The following is a 23471-nucleotide window of genomic DNA, read 5'->3' as shown; positions in this document are numbered from 1 at the left end:
TGAGGTGGCAAGGGAAGAGTACATGTTTCTCTCCTGACCTCTCATACAGAAAGTGGTTCCATGACCAAGTGATGTCTCTTCCTCAATTGGTGGATGGTACATTACTTACAAATAGGTGAATTTCTCAGCCCTTTTGTCGCAATCTTTTTATTTACGAGCTCGCGGGAAAAATGTCGTTTTTGCATACGGTCCGCGTCAATGGCCGTTTTTATGCTAGAGACGTTAATGTCGTCTCGGACGTTAAAGCTGTGTCGAGACGACTTGAACGTCTAGTATAAAAACGGAAAATAAGGAAGACGCTTTTAAAGGAACTCAGTCACGGTTTGCGCATATTGAAAAGTTTAGCCTCGATGTTTCAAATTCGTCGTTTGTAATCCGTGTTAATCTTCTCCATCCTTAGCCATCCTTGTTCATTTATGGTTTATCATTATCTCTTTGGTGTTTTTCTATCTTGTTAAACTGTTATTTTCAGGTTTCCTACCATTCAAAGCTAATTTTGTATGTGGCCAAAATATCTCAAAATGCCGTGACTGAGCCCCTTTAACTTCTGTCTACTTTAACGTCTTCTCTTAAGAGCGTCTAAACGACGCTCTTATCAGTCGCCTTTAAAGTTTGATACGTTAACCTGTCAAGTATAAAAACGTGACGCCCTCAACTGGCTGCCATGTATCAGCTAGTAGATTTGTCCGTATATTTGCGCGCTAAAAGTTGCTTGTTTCCAGTGTCCCGAGTATAGAACCCAGTCTTTTTTTTATAAAAGAAATATATTTTTTGTTAGGCCATGTGCTTAAATACGTCTCGTTTTAATACTAGACGCCTTTAACGGCCTAGACGGTAAAGGTGTCTAGACAACTTAAACGTCTCTAGCATAAAAACGGCCAATAAAACAAGGGCGCGGAAATAAGACTGACGGCAGGTTAATAGCAAGAGATAGTCTCTTGGTTAATAGGGGTATGTGTTAGGGGATGGGGTATTCAGTTGACGCCGAGAAAACGCTTGCTAAATATGAATTTGTATTTTACCTTCGAATTTCGCAATAGATCAATCTCGATATATTAAAATTCAGCCTAACACAATAGACCTCAGCAAGAGGCCCTGGGGAATAAACCCCACAAACTCTGTAGTTATTTCCCAGGGCCTCGTACTGAGGTCTTTTTTTTAGGCTGAACTGTTATTGGTCTATTACCTCAGTCTGTTCAGTACACCGATCGGTCTAAGAACTCGTTCAACTAAAATACAGTATGTAATGCCAGCGATCAATTCCAAAAAAATGCATGCAAAAAAATTTAAAACTGTCGTGGCTCATGATAACGTTCTCCACAATACTAAGAATTTATAAAGCATGTGCAAAGCCACTGTTCACCTCATTAAACCTTTTTTGGGTGACGTTCTCGTTGCCTTCATGGTTTGCTTAAGATCCCTATTATTCTAGACAGACAGCTGTTTCCTTGTTTTGAAATTTCTCGAGGTCGCTCAATTCTAGAATGTCAACTAATCATGACTACTGTTGGAACTTTCTAACATTCAGTTTTTCTCTGCCAAGACACTTGTCAATTATTTTCAACAGTTTTCACCGAGAGATAAATCATCTCCTGAAACTAGAATCCACTCAAGTTAACCGTAACTTAGTGAAAAAACAAACACATTTATTATTAACAACCGGACGCCATTATTACCTGGATTAGTGCGGTCCCTAGAAACAAGAACAAACTGGTGCAGGGATGTAAATTAAATTCCCGTGTAGATAACTCCGTTCAGAAAATTACTTTTTCGTCGAAATCTATAGTTTTCTGGTTTCGTAGATGTAGGTAATGACATTCTAGCAAACGTCAATCCCAATTTAGTTTGTCATTTTATCTGCAAAAATTGCAGTTTGGGAATATTTATTACACCTGCTACAGCGAAGGAAGTTTTAAATATAAGCTGACTTTCTATTGGTCGATTGTCGATGTAAGCCAATCAGGAAGGTCCTTATATTGCAAATAACATGATCTCGTTAGTTTTTCTACTCGTAAAATGCATACAGTGATTGACCTAATGGCGGAGAAGAAGGGCGACGAAATTCGAAAGAGAAACAAGGAAATACCGTCATGGGCACCGGGAGGACCAGATTACGATCCAAACCTTCCTTATGGGCCGAAAGTTTATGTAGCAAGACGAAAGAAGCCCGACCCGTGGTGGGTGACAGCTATAGAGGTAACAATGAGTTCTGTATCTAACAAACGCGCATGTTTTTAAAAAGAGAATTCGAGCGTTAAGTACGTTGTTTATTTCCTTTTCCTCCGGATGCACCACTTCTTTTCGTATTGTTAAAGTAAGCTTGTAAGACAAGTAAATGCTTTGTACCATACTCTGTTTACAAAGGTTATGGTGGTCATAATTGTTTACCTGACCTGAAGTCTTAAGCTTATGAAAAAGGATGTATCATAAAAGATTCTCTATGATCTATTTTGCAATGGATCGAGTAGTCATTTATGAGTCTAAGGACACAAGTAATAATTAGGCCCAGGTTAAACGTCGAACTTCACATGAGACGAACTAAACTGACCGAATTAAGTCCATGATAAGTTCGACGTTTGACTCAACTGAGTTCGTCCGACTGAATTTAGATCGACCAACCCGTAGAAGGAGACGGGTAGAACGTGTTGGCGGATCTAAATTTAAATAGATGGCTGGCAACAGTTTCCAGCACTTTTCTAATGCTGTCACGAAAACTCAGACCCCAAAAACTCAGACCTTAGACCTCAGAACCCGAGAATTCAGACCCCGAAACCTCAGATCCCCAAAACCCAGACCCCGGAGCCTCAGACCCCCAAAACTCAGACCCCCCAAAACTGAAAAAAACATTTAAACTCGTCTCAATTATGTTTTATGGTCATGCAATGTCCATAGGCAACAGCCAGAATGGAGAGAGATATTTATTTTCTCATCTTCTCCGGTTTATCGCTGTCCCATTGATTAAAAAGTGAAAAACTAAAAACCTGCAAAACTATAAACCGCAAAAACTCAGACCCCGAAACCTCTGATCCCAAAACCTCTGATCCCAAAAACTCAGACCACAAAAACTCAGACCCTGAAACCTCAGACCCGAAAACTCAGACCCCTTGAAATTGGAAAAAAAAAAAAAAAAGATTTAAACCTGCCTCGATTCTTATCATCTGAAATGTTTTAAGGTCATGCAATGTTCATAGGCAACGTCCAGAATGGAGTGAGATATTTATTTCTCTGGTTCATCGCTGTTGTGTCATTCAAACAGTGAAAAACCAACAAGGTTTAAAATAGTAGCCGATACTTTGATGACATTTGTTAGGGAATTTTTTACCGAGGAAATAGAAAGACAGATTCGCCATAATGCTATTCAAATTAAAGTCAGTTTTCTATTCCATAGTGCTTGAGAACTCAGACCCTTCGATTTACTTGTCATTCTCGTCAAGCAATTATCTGTGTTATATATGTCAGCTCGGTTTTGACAGTAATAACAACCTAGTCTGCTGGCAACCACAAATTTTGATATGAAGGATCCGAAGTTTCCGAGGAAAACGGAAACATAAGAATGCTGGAGCAAATGATTTTGGAGAGCTGCATTATTACACTTCGTTACATTAGTAATAGTGGATGTTGTTTTAAATAAGTAATTAAATAAATGCATATATCAAAATGTCTTCTACACTATTATTTCTCATGGGCAACGATGTGTGATTACACTTCTCATGTGGAGTGATTTTGTTACAAACCATATTTACATTTTGCATACATGTCAAAGATGATTGTGTGACTATGTTGTCTCTTCACTAACAAACACGGGGAATCCGTCCTGTCTAGCACTATGTAAGCTATATATTTTAGTTTAGCTTTGGCAGTACTCCAAATCTTAGTGAATATTGAATTTATTATTATTATTAAAACCAACCTCATCTGCAGGGCCCTCTCCTTGACGATTTAAAACAACAAATCTACAATTGTGTGGTGATTGCATGACGAGAATGACCGGTCAGAGTTTTCGAGCGCTGTGGATACAAAACTGACTTCAATTTTAATAACATTATTAGCGATTCTGTCTTTCTACAATACTGCTCAGAACCAAGCGAACATAAAACGTGTGTTCTGAACAAACCCCTAACTCGTGAAATGGCCCACGCATTTTTGCCAACGCGATAGGGCCACGTGTTATTGCCAACATGTTAGCCTTTGTTATTCATAACCAATATTCCTTTTGGGTTTAGGGTTAGGGTAGGGTAAATCACCAAAGAATTAAAGTTAAAGCTTATTAAATGGTGATCAGTTCCATTCAGTTCAAGCAATAAAAGCAGCCCATTGAATGAAAATTATGACGTCCACTGCGGTGTTTACACCACCTGTAAGGCCGATAATTTTACATTTACAAGAGATATTTGATGCCTTGATATTTCCTTTTTCCAGCAGAGTCAAACAAAAGAAAACTTGACTGGAAACTAGCCATTCTCGAGTAATCAGTTCACATGAGGTTAATACCGCAAAACATCCCTGATGTTGTTGAACATGAGGGCAGAGCTTCAGGCTATTAAATGCCTCAATAAAAACAAATGGCTCCTTTAGAAGCCACCAATGTTATAAAAGTCTTGACCATCAGGTTGAGATCGCTTTTTTTTAAGTTTGTGCCCTTATCTAACCTGCTCAGAGAAAATATAAAAACGCAATAATTTTTTACCCGAAAATTATGTAAGTAACCACTGGAAAAAAAGTTCCTTCAAACAGCGAAATGATTTTTCAGAGAAAGCAATATCATTGTTGCATTGCTTTCAATTATGCGCCAAGTTCTTACTTCATATTCTCATCTTAAGGACAGTGCTTACTTTTGTTAGTGCACATACTTTCTGTACATCACCCAAGGTACGGTTTAAGCACCATGTGGGCGCTGGGGTTGACATTGATGCAACTTAAACCAGGAACACTAAAAAAGAAGCATATTGCTAACCACTAACTCTTAACATCTTCTGGCTGAAAAACTAGCTGTTATCTGTCGAAAATTATACTGAAATCCAACTGTAAACATGTACCTGCAGATGGTGTAGTGCAGGCGCAAAACAAGTGCAAAATATGCAAATGTTTTACTTACTGGGGAGGTGACAGAAAAACATGTAATGGGCACCATAAAAGTTTTCAAAAAAGATCAATAACTTTAAAAAACGTGTGGTTACCTCTACATTTTATGTTATAAAATGGAAGTGGCAAGTGTATTCAACATGTGATTAGTTTCTGGTGTGAGCAAAAGGTATTTAGACTGTATTTTGGCTGAACCAGAGGAGGGCTGTCAGAGACGCTAAAAGTGCTGTTGCAACAATTTTGTTGTTAAAAACATCCCAAAAATCGTTTTTATGTTACTGCTTACCATGCAGTTTTAAGATCTTAATAAATGTGCTTGCTTTTCTGTTTGTGAAGGCGAATTCGAAGGAAATCTGTGAAGAAATATCCTTTCCTTCTTTTTTCAGAAAATACTGATGTCAGCATTTTTGTTGAGATTCAAGGCTAATTATCTTGAAAAAATGTGTGGCTACCCCAATTTTTCTTTGTGGATTCCAAAAGCCCTTGCAAAGGTCTATGTTTTCCATGTGGTCCTTACCTGGCACAAAAACCTTAAAGTTTGTATTTAGTAGACACTGTCCTTAAAATAACTTGTTTATGCAACATTTTGCGGCCTAATTAGCTATTGTTTTCTTCAAGAGTCGCAAAAACGTTTTGATCATATCGCTTGAATGCCTCAAGGGTCCTCAAGTTTGGACTGAAGGGCTTTTTTGTTCTGAAAGGATCAAATATCTTATTTGCGATGGAATGAATGAACACAAATCTAACGATTCTATAGTTTGTGCGAATATCATGGATCTTGATAATGGCTGGAACAATGGAAGAAGCTAAGAGAATTCATCCACTATAAATCCAAGACATTATTTCGCTTGGCATGTAAACCAATATGGAGTACTCTTAGCGGGGTTCAGCTGTAATTTGTGTGGACTTTAGTGAGACTCCAGACTCAGAAAACAAGTGTCGAGACATTGAGATTTTATAGTATGCCCAAGCTTGAAAATTTCGTCAAATACAAAGCCGAAATAGTACTTTAAATCGCTTGACATTTTGAAACAAAGATCTACGATTCTAAGAAGAATAGAATTACTTTTTGTGCTAATATTCTATAATAAATTAATTTCAGACTGCTGGGTATTTAGGTTTTTGAAAACACTTCCCAGCTACCAGGTGTCTAGACATGATAACGATCTTTTAAGATCTTAAAAGAAATAAAAAATTCCTGATGTTGTCTGTTGTTTTTTTCACAGTGCTGTTTGAAAGCTCGCTATCTCTATGTGTTGATTTTTCGAAATGCAAATAATTTTATTCATAAGTTGGACGAATGCAAACAGACAAAAAAAAAAGGTCTGTAACTAACTGCCGCTATGTTCAGCCAGTACAGAAGAATTACATGTAGAACTTGCCTTCCCGTTGAAAACACATCATATTCATACTGAATGTTATCTCTAGAAAAGGTCGTTAACCTCCTTTCACACAGTAACAAAGGAAGCGAACGATAACCAAGCTCATGCATACTAATGTATTTACTTTAACGTGTTATAACGTGAAGTCCAAATGCAGTCTAACACAGCAAAACGCATGCGCGCATTTAACCCTTCGCGTTAAGAACACGCATTCGATGTTCGCTTAGTTCTGAGCAGTACTGTATTTCTTCGGTAAAAAATTTGCCAGCATATGTCATCAAAGTGTAGGCTGCTATTTTAAACCTTGTTAGTTTTTCACTGTTGGATCGACACAACAGCGATAAACTGGAGAAGGTTATGTACTTATTGACTGAGTAAGGTTGGGCTGGACAGGAAAATATTTGACCAAATTTCAATGTAATTTGAGAAGTAGCACTGAAGTTTTTTGAATTAGCAGTTGCTGCTTTTATCTTTCTGACTGAATTTATGAATCAGTGAGAGATACCTTTAGTACTTTATTCCTTTTTTTAATAAGAAAACATAACAGAAACTGATTGAATAAAAGACACTTATTTATTCTTGGGTCCCTATACCATATTACTGTGCAGTGTAATAAAATTAATTACCTGCCAAAAGATTAGATTGTTCTCCTGGAATTTCAAACAATACTAACTGTGGGACCACCACTGCTTTTCTTCTGGACCCTCAACCTTAGGTTGAAGGAGTCCAAGGACTCCCAAAGGAAACATTGGAGGGAAAACTGTGTTGTGAACCCACTCTAAAGAGTATTTTTAAACTTTGTAAAACAGTGCATCTTATCATGCTTATTACAATCCGATATTAAAAAAATGGGGGTCACGGAGCTCAGTTTTGAGTTATAAGTGTTTAAAGCTGAAATTCAGGGTGTTTTTGACAGGTTGTATTGTTGCTATGGTAATCTATTGTGCCACGAAATTGATACCAACATGTTAACCAATGATAGTGCAGTTGTTTGATACCATGATTGTGGCATCAACCGATATAGCATGGTTATAATGACCCGTGCATCATGTCTAGGAAAGTGTTGGAAATTGTTTTGAGCCACCTTAAGTTTGACATTTGACTTAACTGTCGAGCTTTACTGATTTGGATTGACTCAATTTGCAATTTAGTTTGTCTCGTGAAGTTCAACATTTGACCTGGGCCTTAATGAGCATTGTTTTCTGTAGGTTTCAGTGGTTGTTGGTGTGCTGCTGTTCTTCCTTTACATGTATTATTACATGGATCACCTTCATTTCCATGTCCTAAATGCCTACGCAAATGTGGGAGTCTCACATGCCCAGCATCATGTTGCACACAAATACCTAAATGGTGAGAAAACATTTAATCTTTGGTTATCTTTTTTTTTTTTTTCTCAAGGGTGGGGGAGAGTTGTTGACATAACTTTTGAAATACTTATTTTTTGTTATATGTAGGGGCGTGGGGGTGAGGACATGTGGTCAGAAAGTCCTGCTTCCCGTACCGTACTCTACTGCTTCCTGTACCTGTATTGACTACCCTCTCGCCCTTTTCTTTCCTGCTCTAGTTCTCGTCATTTAGCTGTGCAATTCTTAGGTTGAAGTTTACAAGCATGTTTTCAGTCCTAGTGTTGATGTACTCAGAAGTCTCATAAGACCCGAAATGCAACTCAGTATCACTTTGGGTTCTTGCTTTTGAAAGTATGAATTCCAATGCATTAATAAAAGATTACACTTTTCTTTCTGTCCTGCTTCCCTTCATCTAAGACCTCCAGCCTGTTTCCCACTTTCTCCTCTCCTGTCTCCTGTATCCCTCCCACTCCCTATTCTTTGGGCTCCCTCACTGTCCCCCACTTTAATGGTAGGACTTGAAATTAACTTTTTTATTATATTATATAAGGAGCGAACTGGAGGCTAATCCCAAAATTTTGGTCACCAGATTGTAATTTTTTTGGTGGTCATTTTTTTCATTGATGTTTTGCTCTGGTGTACACAATCTTCAACATAATTCTAAGTTTACATACAAGGGAACTTTATATAGGATAGTAAAATTTTAAAGAAAGAATACATAAAAACAACATAATTTATGAAATAATAATCAATATGAAAGCAGCTTCAGTAGCATTTTCCATGTTTGTTCTTCTTCCTCATCTAGTTCCATGTCTCTGAAATTTTCAGTCCTAAGCTAAGGCTTTGTGGGTTCAACGGACGTATTGGAATTAGTCCCCTGCTCTGCCACATTGTTGGTAGTTGTACCAGGCTCTGTGCACGTGTTGTTTAGTGCACCTGCAATACCTCTAAATAAAGAAGCTGCTGAATCAAACATGGCGATCAAGTTGATGATTTCTAAGAATCTCGGCTTAGTGTTGTTACATCTGTTCACATAAATTGCATCTTTCATCCACAAGTAAGGTTGATTTTCCTTTGAGGTTAAAAGGTTGATGGAAGAAAAGGTGAGTCGCCCACTGGCGACCAGTCCTTAATGTCTGGTTGCCAACGCTAATGATGTTTGATCGAATTGGCAACCAGTGAGTCACATTTTTGAGGCCTGAATGATGAGGCTATATTTAATGTTCTCTTGCAGACTAGAACTTTGCATGTAAAAGCATGTTGAAAAACAGATATGTAAATTGAAAATACATAGAGGGTAATAAAAGTAAAGGTTGAGATTTGCACAGTATGTTTACTTTAAATGATGTAACATTGGGCAGATGTTGTGAAAACATGAATCACAATTTAGAAATTTGAGTTGACAAAAAAAAGGTGAGTCAAGAAAACAAACATGTGTCAGGAACTAGAGAACTGAGGGATCATGTGTACTAAAGGCATCCGCGGTTGAGTGTTCATTGATAACTGCAATCCACACCCTCGATCAACATCCTGAGCAGTGCTTGATCGACACTCTATCAACACCTCGGTTGACACTTGATTGACACTTGATCGACATCTCAGTCGACAGTCTACTATCAACCGACTGTTGAGTGTTGATTGAGTGTTGACCTAGTATCGATTGGGATGTCGATCAAGATGTTGAGTAATGGTATCGATCGCAGATGCCTTCAGTACACATGATCCAACTGGAGAATACAAAGTGCCCCTACTCAATGTGAATCTTCACTCATCATTTTGTGTGATATTTTTCTTAAGGACATGGAGTAAAGAAAGATGAAAAAATGGCTTTTTACTGGTTCAGGTTAGTCTTCAATAAGAAATCTACAGGACATGATTTCTTTGTGTATATAGAAGTGCAAATATGTCATCAGAGGTGAATATGTGTTTGCTTAACCTCCTTTAGAGCTTCCACTGCAGTTTGAGTTTTGATCCATTTTCCCCCTCATTTTAAAGGGCATACAGTGGTATGTAACATTTGAAATAGTCAAGTGAATCGTGGACTTCCAGTGTCTCTGCGCATGCTCTGAAAATCGGGTCCAGCCAGAGGTTGTGACTCTTGATGCTGACCAAGAGGAGTGTGGCCTCTGGGGACGAGAATGCTTGACTGCATGATCTGGAAAATATAGATGTAGAAGTGTTGGTGGAGCTAAATTGAAGTGTTCTTGATACCGTAACTTGTTTTTTTGACAGTGAGCTCTGAATGTTACTTATTTCCTCCTGATTTCCATCTGTAGGACAACACAAGCATTTAGTCCTTGGCCTGGCATGAATTTCTTTAAATTTTAATATCTTCCAATTTCTTAGTAGCTCACTAAAAGTTCAAAAGCCGCCTATAACGTGTCGTCCAAACAAACTATGTGCCATGCAATATAAGACTGTAGCAGTTGACGTCTATGTTAAGGTATCAGTATACCCCAAATGACCATCATTTGTTGGGGCCACTTTACAGTTGGACGTTTGACACAAACCCCAGTAAAGTATATATTTTCTGAAAGCTTAAGAATTGTAGATTACAAAGGTATATTCATTGAACTAAAAAAAAAATGAATGTGTTCCGAATATAGCGCCTTATTTTCCAAAGTACAGAGGTTCACTAACCACATTGATTTCGTTTCTGGTCAGATTTGAGTGGGAGGATGTGATTGACAACATTGCTATGTCTTCTTGCCACCTTTTTCTTAAAAACGGTGTCGGGAAATTTTGATTTTGTTTTGATTGCTTGTCTGGTTTGTTTTCGACCTGGGTTAAGCTTTGAGAGTTCATAAAACATGCATTCTCTTCACTAAAATAGTCATAACTTTTGAAATGAGCAAAAAATAAAAATTCTCCAACATGTTTTTGTGGGCCTGATTATCAGGCAACATTCTCCACATTTCAGCAAAAAATGTTGAAAACTGGCCAGAAACGAACTCAAAATATGCACTTCACTAGCTTATACGAAGGAAAATGTGATACTTCTGGGCATTCTTCTGGTGTAATGAGATAATTACACAGAACGTATCAATGTACCAATGTATCCTTTGCAATATCTGAATTCCATTGCTCTTGTGCCCAGGTTAGCAAGAAAATAATTTTTGCTTCTGTTTCTTCCTTTCGATTTTTAAAAGGCTTTAGCTTAGAGATGCTGTAGACAACGCAAGAGTGCACTAAAAAACAACGGAAAGGAAACCCCATGAGATAGCGAGATAGCGAGATAGCGATTGAGTTGAGATGTTACCTTTACCGTTACCACTTTAAATGGCGAAAGTCCCGAGGAAGTAATGCTTAGAGAATGTCAAATGTCTTTCTTGTCGAGTGCAAGTGACTTCTCCTGTTTGAAGCAGGAACCTTTGTCACTAGCAGCTAACGCATCAGTCCAATTCGGATCAAATGTTTACCCAGCCAGCTTTTTTCTCCGTGGTGCTTTCTTCACACTTGCAAATGGACACAAACTTTTGTTTCTTTGACGACATATTTAGTTGAACTATATCAATAATCTACAAACAGAGAACACTCAGAGCAGCTTGTTGACTACCAAACACAAACGTTTGATAATCATACTTCGTGGCAATATGTCATGCAACTTTTTAATGCAAGTTTATTTCTCTTGACAACCCGTTGACAGGTATAAATTAAAGGTTTTTGGCTTATAACTTTGCTTGGAGTCAATCTTTTTTCATAAAATTTTTTTGAACGAGAGATTGCAACAAGATCTACTGAAAGAGAGGAAAACAAATTGAATTTTTTTGAAAAATGGTCAATTTTGGGGTATACTGATACCTTAAGCGAGGATGTTATAATGTTAGTGAGATTATGACTAGTTTTCCGCAAAATATCTAGTCTTTCATTAGCAGGGCACAGTGATGAGCATGTGAAGCACTATAGGTTTTCATTCACAATTTTTTTTGTGTTTTGTCCTTTATGATCAGTACATTAACTAGATTATCTGCCACTTAATGATCCTGTTGAATGAAAGCTCACCTCATTTCGGACTTTGTTGTTATGTAATTGGTCTGTTCAACAGACCACCAGCAAACCATAAGTACAATTATAGGAAAAGAATGTGGTTTGGATGTGAGCAGCTGTTTCTTTGGGGGAAGCGTTGCGTGACATCCCAAAAAACAGCTGTGGAGGAGACTACCTTTTTGTTCTTCAATTTTTGTCTCCAGGGAAGCAACAAAGAATGGACATGGGCATGGTGCTTACAATCTGGTTGCTGGACATTTACAGGGTTATGACACAGATGTTGAGGAACAGTAAGATATTCTATCATTTTTACTGAATAAGAATTCATTTTAAAGATGGCTGCCTGGGGTCGGTACATTTTGCTGACCCCTAGTCCATGGACTACCCCGATGGACCTGGTCCATGGACTACTTGAATGGACTACCCATGGACTACCCTAAATGGACCACCCTGAAATTTGTGGGAAACATAAATTTAACTATGTTAGAACCCGAACAAAAGATGTGATCGATCGACAAACACATTACGGAACACTTGCGATTTAACAGATTTAATGATCCTGAACAAAATCAGATCAGATCAGTAGCGATTTAATCCTCAAACGTTTCCCACCTTAACATCTGGACCTTTGTCACGAAATATTGGATTCGAGCGAGTTTTCTTTTTGTTTAATCCCTGCATGATAAGACACGACATTCACATAACCCCATACACCCATACACCACCATCTTGTATTTCTTCCCCCTGGCCAAATGAGTGTAGCTAGGGGGCGCAGTAGTCGCTCACGAGTCGTTCATGGTCGCTCACAATATGAAAAGGACGCTAGATGGTAAGTGGAAATTTGGCATATGTAATCGCATTCATCTGTGACTTGTGAGCCACTTCTTTATGCCATGACAGGGAACGAGAAAAGCAACTCATTTCCTTTATTTCGGTTGTAATATTTTCTGACAAAGGTCCAGTTGGTGATTAAATCTGTTACATCGCAAATGTTCCGTAATTGTGTCTGTTGATCGATCACATCTTTTGTTTTTGTTTGCCACAGATTTCAGGGTGGTCCATTTAGGGTAGTCCATGGGTAGTCCATTCAAGTAGTCCACGGACCAGGTCCATTGGGTTAGTCCATGGACTAGGGGTCAGCGAAATGTACCAACCCGGCTGCCTGGGTCCACTAGCCCTTATGGTTTTGCCAGGCAGCCAATATGCTATCTATTTTTAATTTTTCTCTTTTTTTTTTTGTTCGGGAGAAACTCGGAGCTTTCGCTTTAGCATGAAGAATTAATTTGAACATGCGGTGGTGCAGTGAAGCACGTCTTTGAAATTTTGATAATTATTTTGCTTTTAAATAGGTTTCTTTGCCTCAGCTTGAAAGAAAATTATTGTTACTAAATTTCCTTTCACATTTCTTTCATTTGGTACCCTGTTTTGGGGAATTTTAGTTTTTAAAAGTGAACAGTATTTTTGCATGCTGGATTTCTGCATATTTAATTTACAGCAACCTCTGCGGTTTGTTTGATTAGTTTATTAGCTTCGTTCAAATATATTTTTTGGAGTCTTATTCAGCTACTACAGAACTGCTGAGAAAAGAACTAAGTGGTCACCAATTTAGCACAGTTGAAGTACAATTGATCTCAAAATAATTTTGCTTTTGTCGCCTTTTTGACTTACTACTTTCATCTTTCTTTCGCAGCGCTGTAATATTTTGCCGTGCAGCAAAGAAATTATTTGATTTCTTGTTTTCAAATTGGTTTTTACATGTGTCTGCCTTATTTTCCGTTGTTTTCTTAAATGTTAGCCGTTATAGTATAAGAATGGAAATTCTGTCATATTTGGTTTCAATTTGTCTTCCAAAGTCAATAATAACTCATTTTCGCATGTTGCCACCGTGTTTATAATTCTTTTGTTATTTCTTTCCGTCATCATTGCATTCTTTTCATTTGTCTCACTTTTATGTTATCAATATTCTGTTAGGTTTTTTCGCATAATTTTGTATTGTTTCAGTCCCCTCTTGTATGCATTTTTCTAGTCTATTTGTGCATTTTCATTGCGACGCTACAGTTTACTGTTTCATTTACCGCCTTCCGCTTTCCTCTTTCGTTTTCCTAGCTGTTCTTGTCATACAATGTTTGTAAGTATCATCTACCTTTGGCTCGTTATTTCTTTTTTTTATTGTATTCATTCGTAACTTGTGATTTATTTTGTTTGTAGCAATCACTCGCTTTTCATCGCTTTCTTCCCTTTCATCGTTTATCACCACACTCTGTTGTTTGAATTGTGCATTTCGTCGTATTGATTAAAGCACATGTAGCGTTTTGAACATCTGACTACAATATCACATATTCAATTTTCTTGGGTTCTGTTGTGCATTTTGTCGCGTGGCAAAGAAATAATATAATTTCTTGTTTTCTCATCAGTTTTAAACATCAAGTTGAGTTCTTTTTGTTGATATTTTTTTAATATTTTGGCTCTCCATCTATTCAGCTTAAAATAAACGATGTCTTGAAACCTAATCTTGTGAGTGTGGTTACTGCGCATATGGTTTATTTTAAGTACTCGTGCTTGTTCTGAAATGATAAAAAATCGTCGGGATTCTAGGGGTGGGTTGCATGTAATTTCCTTCGGGCGTCAGTGGGTTAACATGGCATAATAATATCATTGACAAAGATTTTGAATATAACAGATGAAGGTGATAATTATAAAGTGCCTGAGAGAGAGTCTTTAACTCTTAGCCTGAGGTTGAAGATGTTATATTTGTTGAAGCCGCTGGTAAGGGACCTTGGGGTTGCTTGCAAGAGCACATTCTTGTAAGTGAACAGCTCTACTAATGACCACTTTTTTGCATGCTTCTACTGAATTTTCTCTTTGTAATATTTTGACTGTGGGAGAAATTGTTGTTTAATAAAAGTGTGCTCCATGTCAGTCATGAAAATGTATAAAACATATCATCGACATCTACCAAAACTCAACTTTGCATTCAGCCTTAAGTTCTGAAGGGCATGTGCAAATGGTAACCATAGTGTCATTTGAAGTACATAGTATTTACAGCGTATATCTTTTGTGTTTTTTTTAGTGAAGTTGAACCTCTTCTTAAAATGGCAGCAGACAAAGGTGTGGAGGAGGCCAAAAAAGCCCTGAAGGACCTGTATCCACACAGATACACATGACATGTGGGTTAGTGAAATTTGGAATGTCATACAGGGTTGTCGCTAAGTGCCAGCTGTCAACAAAATTAGCCAGTTGGATTTTGGCTGGTGATCACTTGGTAAAGGGTAACAAGTGAAGTTTAGGTCACACATGTACAATCATTTCCACATTGAACTATATTGTCTAAATGAAAAGATTTATAACATTTGTATAATTCCTGACCACTTTGAGTATCAGTGCCACGAGTTAAGTATAAATTGAAATAAAATCTTGTTTTGAGCACATTTTTAAGGTCCTCTTTTCCTGTATCTGCCATCTTGTAAGCGCAATGCTCAGTAGCCCTGCATTCAAGACATTGCAAAAGATTTAGAACAAAATTTTGTTACTAGTTTCTTTAGGTTGCAAATATGCACTTTCTGGGAGCTGGGTCACTGAAAATCTCAGCTGTCATTTCTATTTTCATAGCTACAACCCTATTCATTTCTTATCTGTAAATATTTAGAAATGTATTATGTTTCATAAAGGTAAGACACTGATTTAATGGCTGATACTTTATTTTAAGATTATTAGTCCATTGTCTTAAATAAATTGGTGACTCGATGTTACTCGCTCGCTGATAGAGCTTCAAAACAAGATCTCGACAGTGTCTCGAGCTGGAAACAGTGGACTAATCAACAAAAACAGTCAACACTTTCAACCATGTGCTTTCTTGTTTATTACACGTATACCACAAGGGCTATGGGAGTTACAACTCTATGGGGATTATGGGTCATGACCCTCACTCTCTCCTCCCCTCAAAAAAATGTCCTCAGTGACATGTCAAAACTAAACTGCTTACAATATCTCTGAGTCCTATGAATCTTACACGTAATACTTCTGGTAGACATAAATCAAATTCATTTCGATGGGTTGCGCGGGTCCACAGAACACATGATAAACAGCTAATCTTCAAGTTATCACACTTTGTAAAAGTGTTGATAGAAGTCCTTGTTCCTTCAATGATGGCACAAAGTACTTATTATGTTAATGCTAACATGTTCACTTGGTCCTATTTTTTGATAAACAACAAAGTTAGAAAAACAATGTTGTCATGCAGTGTCTTGGTAATGGTTTAGATATCCTCTAAAACTGTCCTAGTGATTACCAGCTATCTGGGTACAAAGGAATAGTTGGAAATCATACTGTGGACAGTACCAAAGTGGTTGGTGGTGAGGTGACATGCCTAGCCACATTGGAGGCAGATTTGGTGCAGCTGAAACTGTATGCATATGATTAGTTACTCCTGGATAAAATGAAGGCTGGCCAGGGACATCATACGTCATATGGACAGGTGGTCTTCTGATTTGTGGCTGTCAGGTTTCGACGGGTTGAGATGTAGGAGATTGGGACCGCTCGGGTTCTACACGAGGAGTGTACTCATTCTGCAAGTCATTGACAGGTAGCTCAGGTTCTACTTCCAGTAAGTGGTCAGCAGTACCATCGGTAGCTACAGAATCCTGTGTACCTAACTCTTCTGTTCCTGGGTGTTCAACAGTGTTACTTGGATGTTTGACCTGCAGTTGGTCAGGTGTGAAGGATGGGATGTCTTCATCATCATTGGCCTTACTGACTGGACAATTTGTAGGTTGATTCTGCTTGCTGAGCTTTGACAAAGGATTTCTATTTCGCTGTCCAGCACTGTCTTTATCCCTGGGTCTTACGTCAGCCTTTTCACTGGCAAGTATATGTAAGGTAACAGTAAGTTGCGGTGCAGCACTCTTTTCTTTGTCCTAGACTCAGATCAGACTTCGTATACTGGGGTGTCTTGACCTTTTTGTTCTACGATGACATACACTTCATTTTCCCAATACGATTGCAGCTTTCATGGTCTTCCTCATTCACTCAAGTTTTGGACAAACACTCTATTGCCTGGTTCCAGCACAATCCTGCACACCTTCTTGTCATACTGCTTCTTCCCCTGCTGGGCATTCCACTGGGCAGTTTCTGAGGCAATCTTGAATGCCTCTGACATAGCATTAAATTTTCTCCACTTCGTTACCTACTTGGGGTAGGAATGAAACCCACTGGAAGGCTTAAGATTGAACATCAGATCAACAGAAAGGCGTGGGGCTCTCTCAAATAGTAGGAAGAATGGTGCTTAACCTGTGGCATCATTCTTTGTACAGTTGTACGCATGTACCACTTTATTCAGATGATTGCACCATCTGGACCTGTGCTTTTCGGGCAGAGTCCTGAGCATGGATAGGAGTGTCCTATTGAGTCTTTCTACTTGTCCATTTCCTTCTGGATGATACAGTGTTCTTCTAGAGTGACGGGCTCCAATAAGTTTGTCCAACTTGTAAAACAGTTTATTTTCAAATTCACTGCCCTGATCATGGTGGATTGTTTCTGGGAGTCCAAACCACAAAATGAAATCATTGTATATCTTTTCTGCAACTGTTTTTGTAGACTTATCTTTGGTTGCATAAGCCTGAGTGTATCGCGTGAAATGATCCATAATGACCAAAATGTATTCATAACCTCCTGTACTTGCTTCAAGGTGGAGGAAATCCCCTGATACCATCTGAAAGGGTGCTGTGAAATTAACTCAGTCTTGTCTTCTTTAACATCTTTGAATGGCAGTGGAATGCCAACTAATATCTCAATGATGGCTTGGAGAAAGGTCACATTTTCCTCTTCCTCAAATTACCTGTTAACTCTTTCTCAATAACATTAGCGATTTTATTGATGATCGGAACCTTTGTTTTGTCGTTCAATTCCTCTTCATTTATCTTCAAATGCTATTGCAACTAGCTAGGTATTTTCCATGGTTGCTTTGCACAGTTCTGTGTGGATTCTTAATTGAAGCTCCTCTGCCATCTCTTACTTGAACTTTTATCGTGACACTTAACTTGACAACATTGTTTCCCCCAGACCACCCCATTGCGGGAATCCCGCGTTGCAATCTCTATGGTCCCAGGAAAAACAATAAAAGGGCCAATTTGGCCCTTTCCTTTTACACGGCTGCAGGCTTACCACAGGCATAGTATTTTAAAAGCCATCCCAGAGCTCAAAATTGCAAACAATACGGTCGCCAATACAACTAACATTTCATCCATGGCAACAAAAAATTCTGGTTTAGTCGCCATATAGGCGACTACATTTCTCTGTGTTGACAATCAATAGTGGTTATTTTCTCACACATTATGTCCTTCTAGAAAACCATATTGAAAGATCTTTGCTTCTAAAACATTCAACATAAGAAAAGAAGTCGGTCCATCCTTTTGGTTGCTGTATTGATTCTCTTATATCGGAAAACTTCTAAATGGCTGACTGTGCTTGAAATCACCCTATAATGCATTGCCAACCCTTGATGATTGACTATGTCATGTATGCCAATGGATAGTTTTCTTGAATGCATGGGTCCAAAAAATGTGCATTTGGCGACTTTTTTTTACCAATTATTATTTATTGGCCCCTTTCTCAAAAATTGGCCCCTATAAAAGGTCTTCAGGGACAACTTTGGCCCTCAAGTAAAATTTCTGGCTGAAACACTGGATAATACAGGTTTTTAGTCTCTTTCCTCGTCTGGTTGGTTGCATCATCATCAACAGAACAGTTCAGTGGGTGTGCAGCCATATTTGTATCACTCGTTGACATCGGCTGGTGTTTGGACATGTAAATGACGGCATTCTTTCCTTCTATCAGCTGAACTGCCCGGTTGGAAACACCAATTTTGTTACTTGCTCGCTGATAGAGCTTCAAAACAGGATCTCAACAGTGTCTCAAAAGGGAAACAGTGGACTAATCTGCAAAAACAGTCAACACTTTTGACCATGTGCTTTCTTGTTTATTACACTTTTACCACTAGGGCTTATGGGAGTTACAACTCTAGGGGGATTATGGGTCACGACCCTCACATCAATTTATTGATTCGATCCATTACTGTATTTGAAGTACCAATACAAATATGTAGGTATGCATCATAGGGTGATTTTACAGTTTATGGTTGATTCAAAGTTAAGTACTGGTAAGTCTGGATCATCAGTGGTACAGCACACATTCTCTCTTGTGATCATTTTTATAGGCGTAACCATAAAGGGTATGATATAACTCATTTTTTTAATCCTAATTATTATTATACAAGTTAATATATTTGAAGGAAATCAAAGCCGCATTCTTCAGCGAAGTGCAAATTTCTCAATTGGTTTGAGATATCTTTGATGGTATTTTTAATGCTCAACTGAAACTTTTTAAGCTGTATATAAATACAATAATAAAATTGTTTCTCTGTTTTCATTCAGTTGCTTTCCTTGCTGTTACTGTTAACAGACACATTCAGCATGTCCTCTTTTGTACATCAATTTTCAGGTTATTGAACCAAGACATGGAATTCCTTCCACAATGAAATATAATTTATTACCAGGAAGAGCAATGTACCAGTATCTAATATTGTAAATAACTGCAGTTTAACTACAGTGTTAATATATTTTGGGGGTTATGCCACAGCAGAGGAATCTGGTTTTAGCACTGGGTGGGGTTTGATGCAAATGGTCAGTGGATTTGTGGTTTAAATAGTTGCTTTTCTGCATGGTTGTGACTTATAGAATTTGTAATAGAGTATACTTATGCAATCATTACTGACAAGAATCCATTTGTCTTTTAGTAGATTTAATTCACTTGTCATAATCATGGCATAGGAGAAATCTCAGTACCAATAAAAATGTAGACTACATGGAAAATGCTTTGTATGGTATTTATTCACTCATTGAGGCTTATCTGAAAAGAATGTGTGAGCACAGCGAACAGATGAGAATTCAACTTGTGAATGAAAATGGTATGCGCACATTTTTCATGAAGTACAATTGAGCCCTGCCATTTTGAACTCTCAGGGGACATGAAAAATAGTTCGAAATAGCCGATAGTAAATGACTAAAAGATGCTGTTATACTGTAATTTATGACTTTACAGTTCAAAAATAACAGGGAGTTCAAATTAGCGGGGTCCAACTGTAGTAGGGATTAGCTAAAATTGCAAGCAGTTGTCACTGCTAATTTAACTCCTAATTTAACTTATATTTTCAGTTAATATACCAAGTGTATGTGGCAATTAATATTTAAAAGAAATATTTGTTATTAGCACAGTGAAGTACAAAATTAATATATTCATGAGATCAACCATGTGAAAGTGTAGGGAAAGTTGTCAAAAAATGTGACTTGGACCCCTAAAGGAGATTAATCTAGGTGTTATCTGGGTGTGGCTCAAGTTTTAGTTGATCCCTAAAAGATGCTAGAATACAGAGTATGTGTTGTGGTTTAACATTACCCTTGGTATGATTTACACAATTTGCTGTTTTGCCTTGTGCGTTTAATTTAGCCAGGGTAACGCAATTCCTTGATCTGATCACTTTTTTCCTTTTTGTTTTTGTGTATAAGGATTGCTTAGAGTACCTTTTTCCATCCAGGTGTTTAAACGAGCAAAATATAATCATAACAGACATTTATTGGGCAGCCTGTAATAGACTTGCATCAGCTCCCTATGTAATAAATAAATATGCAAATGTTTGCCAACACCTTTCATTTAGTTCGTGACCTTATTGGTTATTTTTTATTTACCACTTAGTTACAAATTAAAAGTAAAACCAAGCATTATTTTATTTACATCATTTTAAAGCTGTTGTCATTTGTAATTGAAAGTTTTTAGTTTTAGTGTAAAGTTTGAGTATAATTGCTAAATAAAGGATAGGGATTGAAGGACAATAAACGATACTGTAGTGATTACTGTAGTGATTGTTTTTACAGCCCCCCCCCCCCTCCACCTATATCACGAAGAAATTTCCACCTTCCCCCCCCCCCCTCAATATCTCTGTTTCCTTGCGCACCTCGTCATGTTAAATGACTTTTTCCTTGCTGCTATTTAATAGCCTGCGAACAGGCTCCCGGTGAGCCCGAGCGAGGGAGCCTCCCCTGTCCCCGTCCCGGTCGCTTTGCTCTCCGAACTCTTCTGTTTCGCGCTCGCCGAAATTTTTTTACGTCCTCGCCGGGAGCCTGTTCGCAGGCTACTATTTAATAAATAGACTTCATGTCGCTGTGGGTCTGTGCAGTGCTAGATCACGGCTGAGTGTCGACCAATACATGGCCAATATATCAGCCGACAGTCGGTCGAGTGTCGGTCGAATGTTGGTTTTGTATCTGTTGGGAGTTGGTCGATATGTCAGTTGAGAATTGGGCAATATGTTGTATGTGTGTCGACATATTGACCGATACTCGATCGACAATCGACCGATACTTTACCGACACTCGACCAGTTGTCGGGCGCTGCCGACGTATTGGCTGAGTGTTGGTCTATATATCTGTCATAGTGTTGTCCGACGTCATTACCTACAGTAAACATCCTAATAAAGAAACAAAGATGTTAGTGAAGTCATCTATATATCTGCCCTCCAATATATAATCATTAAGAACCAATCAAAACGCAAGAATAATGAACAATTATTGGATGACGTTTTTGTGATATCCGGAATAATCAAAGTCGAGGTAAGTGTTATCAGCCGAAGCCGAAGGCTAGCCTGCGTAGCAAGCGTTTCTGTGGGGTTTGGGAGCAAAGAATTACAGCGCGAAAAATGGAGCGAGATCCCCCTCTTTCTTTTTTTTGGCTTTCGCCCCATTTTCCGCGCAGACAAAACACCAAAAATCCCGTTCCTCGGTCTTTCTTTGCTTCCAAACCCCACGGAAACGCTTGCTACGCAGGCTAGTCGAAGGCTGAGGCTGATAACACTAACCGAGACCTTGATTATTTCGGGTATCACAAATACCGAATGTAATAATTGTTTTATTATACATTGGCCACGCTGAGTTGTATACCCTTTTAAAATGGGGCAGGAGTTTTGACAGGCCAGCGGCACATACCCAACAAAAATTGACCCAAAACCCCTTGGGCGACTCCTTGGGCCAAGAGCGATTATTGTTTAGGTAGGTGTTTTAGTAGAATTCTCACTAAATTCCCTGAAGCAACGTTTTGCAATTATTTATCTACATATCAAAAGTAGTGTGAAACTTCACGCTTTAAATTCAAGCGCAGAGTCAGAAAAGGTGAGCCGAAAAATAGGCTATACATGATCATGCATGTGTGAAAAAAACTCTTTGCAACCTTATCCCCAGGGCGTTTCCCTTGGCGTGTAGTGGCTGTGGTTCGTACACAAAATGCGACATTTTTATCGTTTTTCCGAAGTTTTGGAAGAAAGTTTAGATGTAAATGGGTAAATTAAATTCCTGATAAGATCAAAAGAAGGACATTAGCGGTTTCTTGACTTTAAAAACTTGAAATTATTGAAAAAACGGGTGCGCTCGCACCAAGGACAATTCAATACGTTAAAGCGTAAAGTTCAATAATGCGTAGAAAAATTATTAAAAACCGTTATTTGCTTATATTTCAGTTAGAATTCTACTAAAACAATTAGATTATTCGCTCTCGATTTCTATGAGGCGATAGTTGATTCAGCCTTCGGCCTCATCAACTGTCAACTCATAGAAATCTCCAGCTCATAATCTAATTGTTAATTATCTTCATAAATGTTACTGTGGTATTCTTTTGGTCTTTTCTCTTTAATCATAACAATTACAATTTCCTCAAATGTGATTGGTGCATAAACTGCTGTATTTTGCTCCAATTAATCTGCAAAGCTGTAATCGGACAGTTGCCTGTAATCGGACACCTGTAATCGGACAGTTACATGGGCCAATCATTTTAAGTCCTCTCCACTAAATCCACCAATCACAACATTGATTACAATCACTATCGTAACCAATTCAAGAGACTGACTTTGTAAAATTGAGGAGGTTTAGTCTCTGGTGACTGGTTTAAAAGAAACTTAACAGCCATTTTGCAAGCTATTCTCCATGTATTTTTCAATTATGATATTTAAAAATGACTATTAAACGCTCTTTTTCGAATAAATTTTTGCTTTTGTGGGAAATTGTAATTGTTATGATTAATTGGTAACAGAACATCGTGTCGTCCAATTCAGTCTGTAATCACACTCGTGATTAACAAATCGGACTTCCGCTTCGCGGTCGTCCGATTTTGTTAATCACTCGTGTGATTACAGACCGAATCAGACTCCACTCAGTCCTATTACCATTTCTAAAAAAGTAAGAAATTAAGGTTACTTCCCACCTTCGCAGGTGCCCCTCGGGAAAAAAATCGTACGCGCGCCAGTTTCAATAAAACCCCAACAAACTATATATCATAAGAAAGCTTAATAAATGTACTTTACGAAAAAAATACAATTTCAGCAATGTTTTCTTTTAGGAAGTGTCAGGAGGCGGTAAGGCGTGAAACGACCGAGGCTTCTTCTATTGAATTTATCGGGTATCGGATTCCGCAGTACGAGCAAAATGGCTGCACAGTCTTATTCACAAGGCATCAATCAACGAAAGTGTGTCGGGCTTTTTCGATATTCTGATTGGTTGTCTAGATATCCGCTTCTAAAGTTGGAGTAGCTAAAAATATGCGAGACGTGTTGCGTAAATGGACGCCACGGGAAAAATAT

The 23471-nt window shown here is 38.2% G+C and overlaps 1 protein-coding gene across 1 annotated transcript; it reads left to right on the top strand.

The window, feature by feature from the left end:
* Nucleotides 1–1963: 1963 nt before the first annotated feature.
* LOC110048758 (uncharacterized) lies at nucleotides 1964–20697 on the top strand. Its single transcript, XM_020754540.2, has 6 exons — nucleotides 1964–2196; nucleotides 7673–7814; nucleotides 9608–9653; nucleotides 12001–12087; nucleotides 14868–14968; nucleotides 19292–20697. Exons 1-5 carry the CDS (start codon nucleotides 2017–2019, stop codon nucleotides 14959–14961), a joined length of 549 nt encoding a protein of 182 aa, XP_020610199.1. The 5' UTR covers nucleotides 1964–2016; the 3' UTR covers nucleotides 14962–14968; nucleotides 19292–20697.
* Nucleotides 20698–23471: the final 2774 nt, after the last annotated feature.

The sequence above is a fragment of the Orbicella faveolata genome, unplaced genomic scaffold (genome assembly GCF_042242905.1).
Source record: "Orbicella faveolata isolate gen_17 unplaced genomic scaffold, um_ofav_v1 contig_3, whole genome shotgun sequence".
NCBI lineage: Eukaryota > Metazoa > Cnidaria > Anthozoa > Scleractinia > Merulinidae > Orbicella > Orbicella faveolata.
This window is presented reverse-complemented; position numbering and strand designations above follow the sequence as displayed.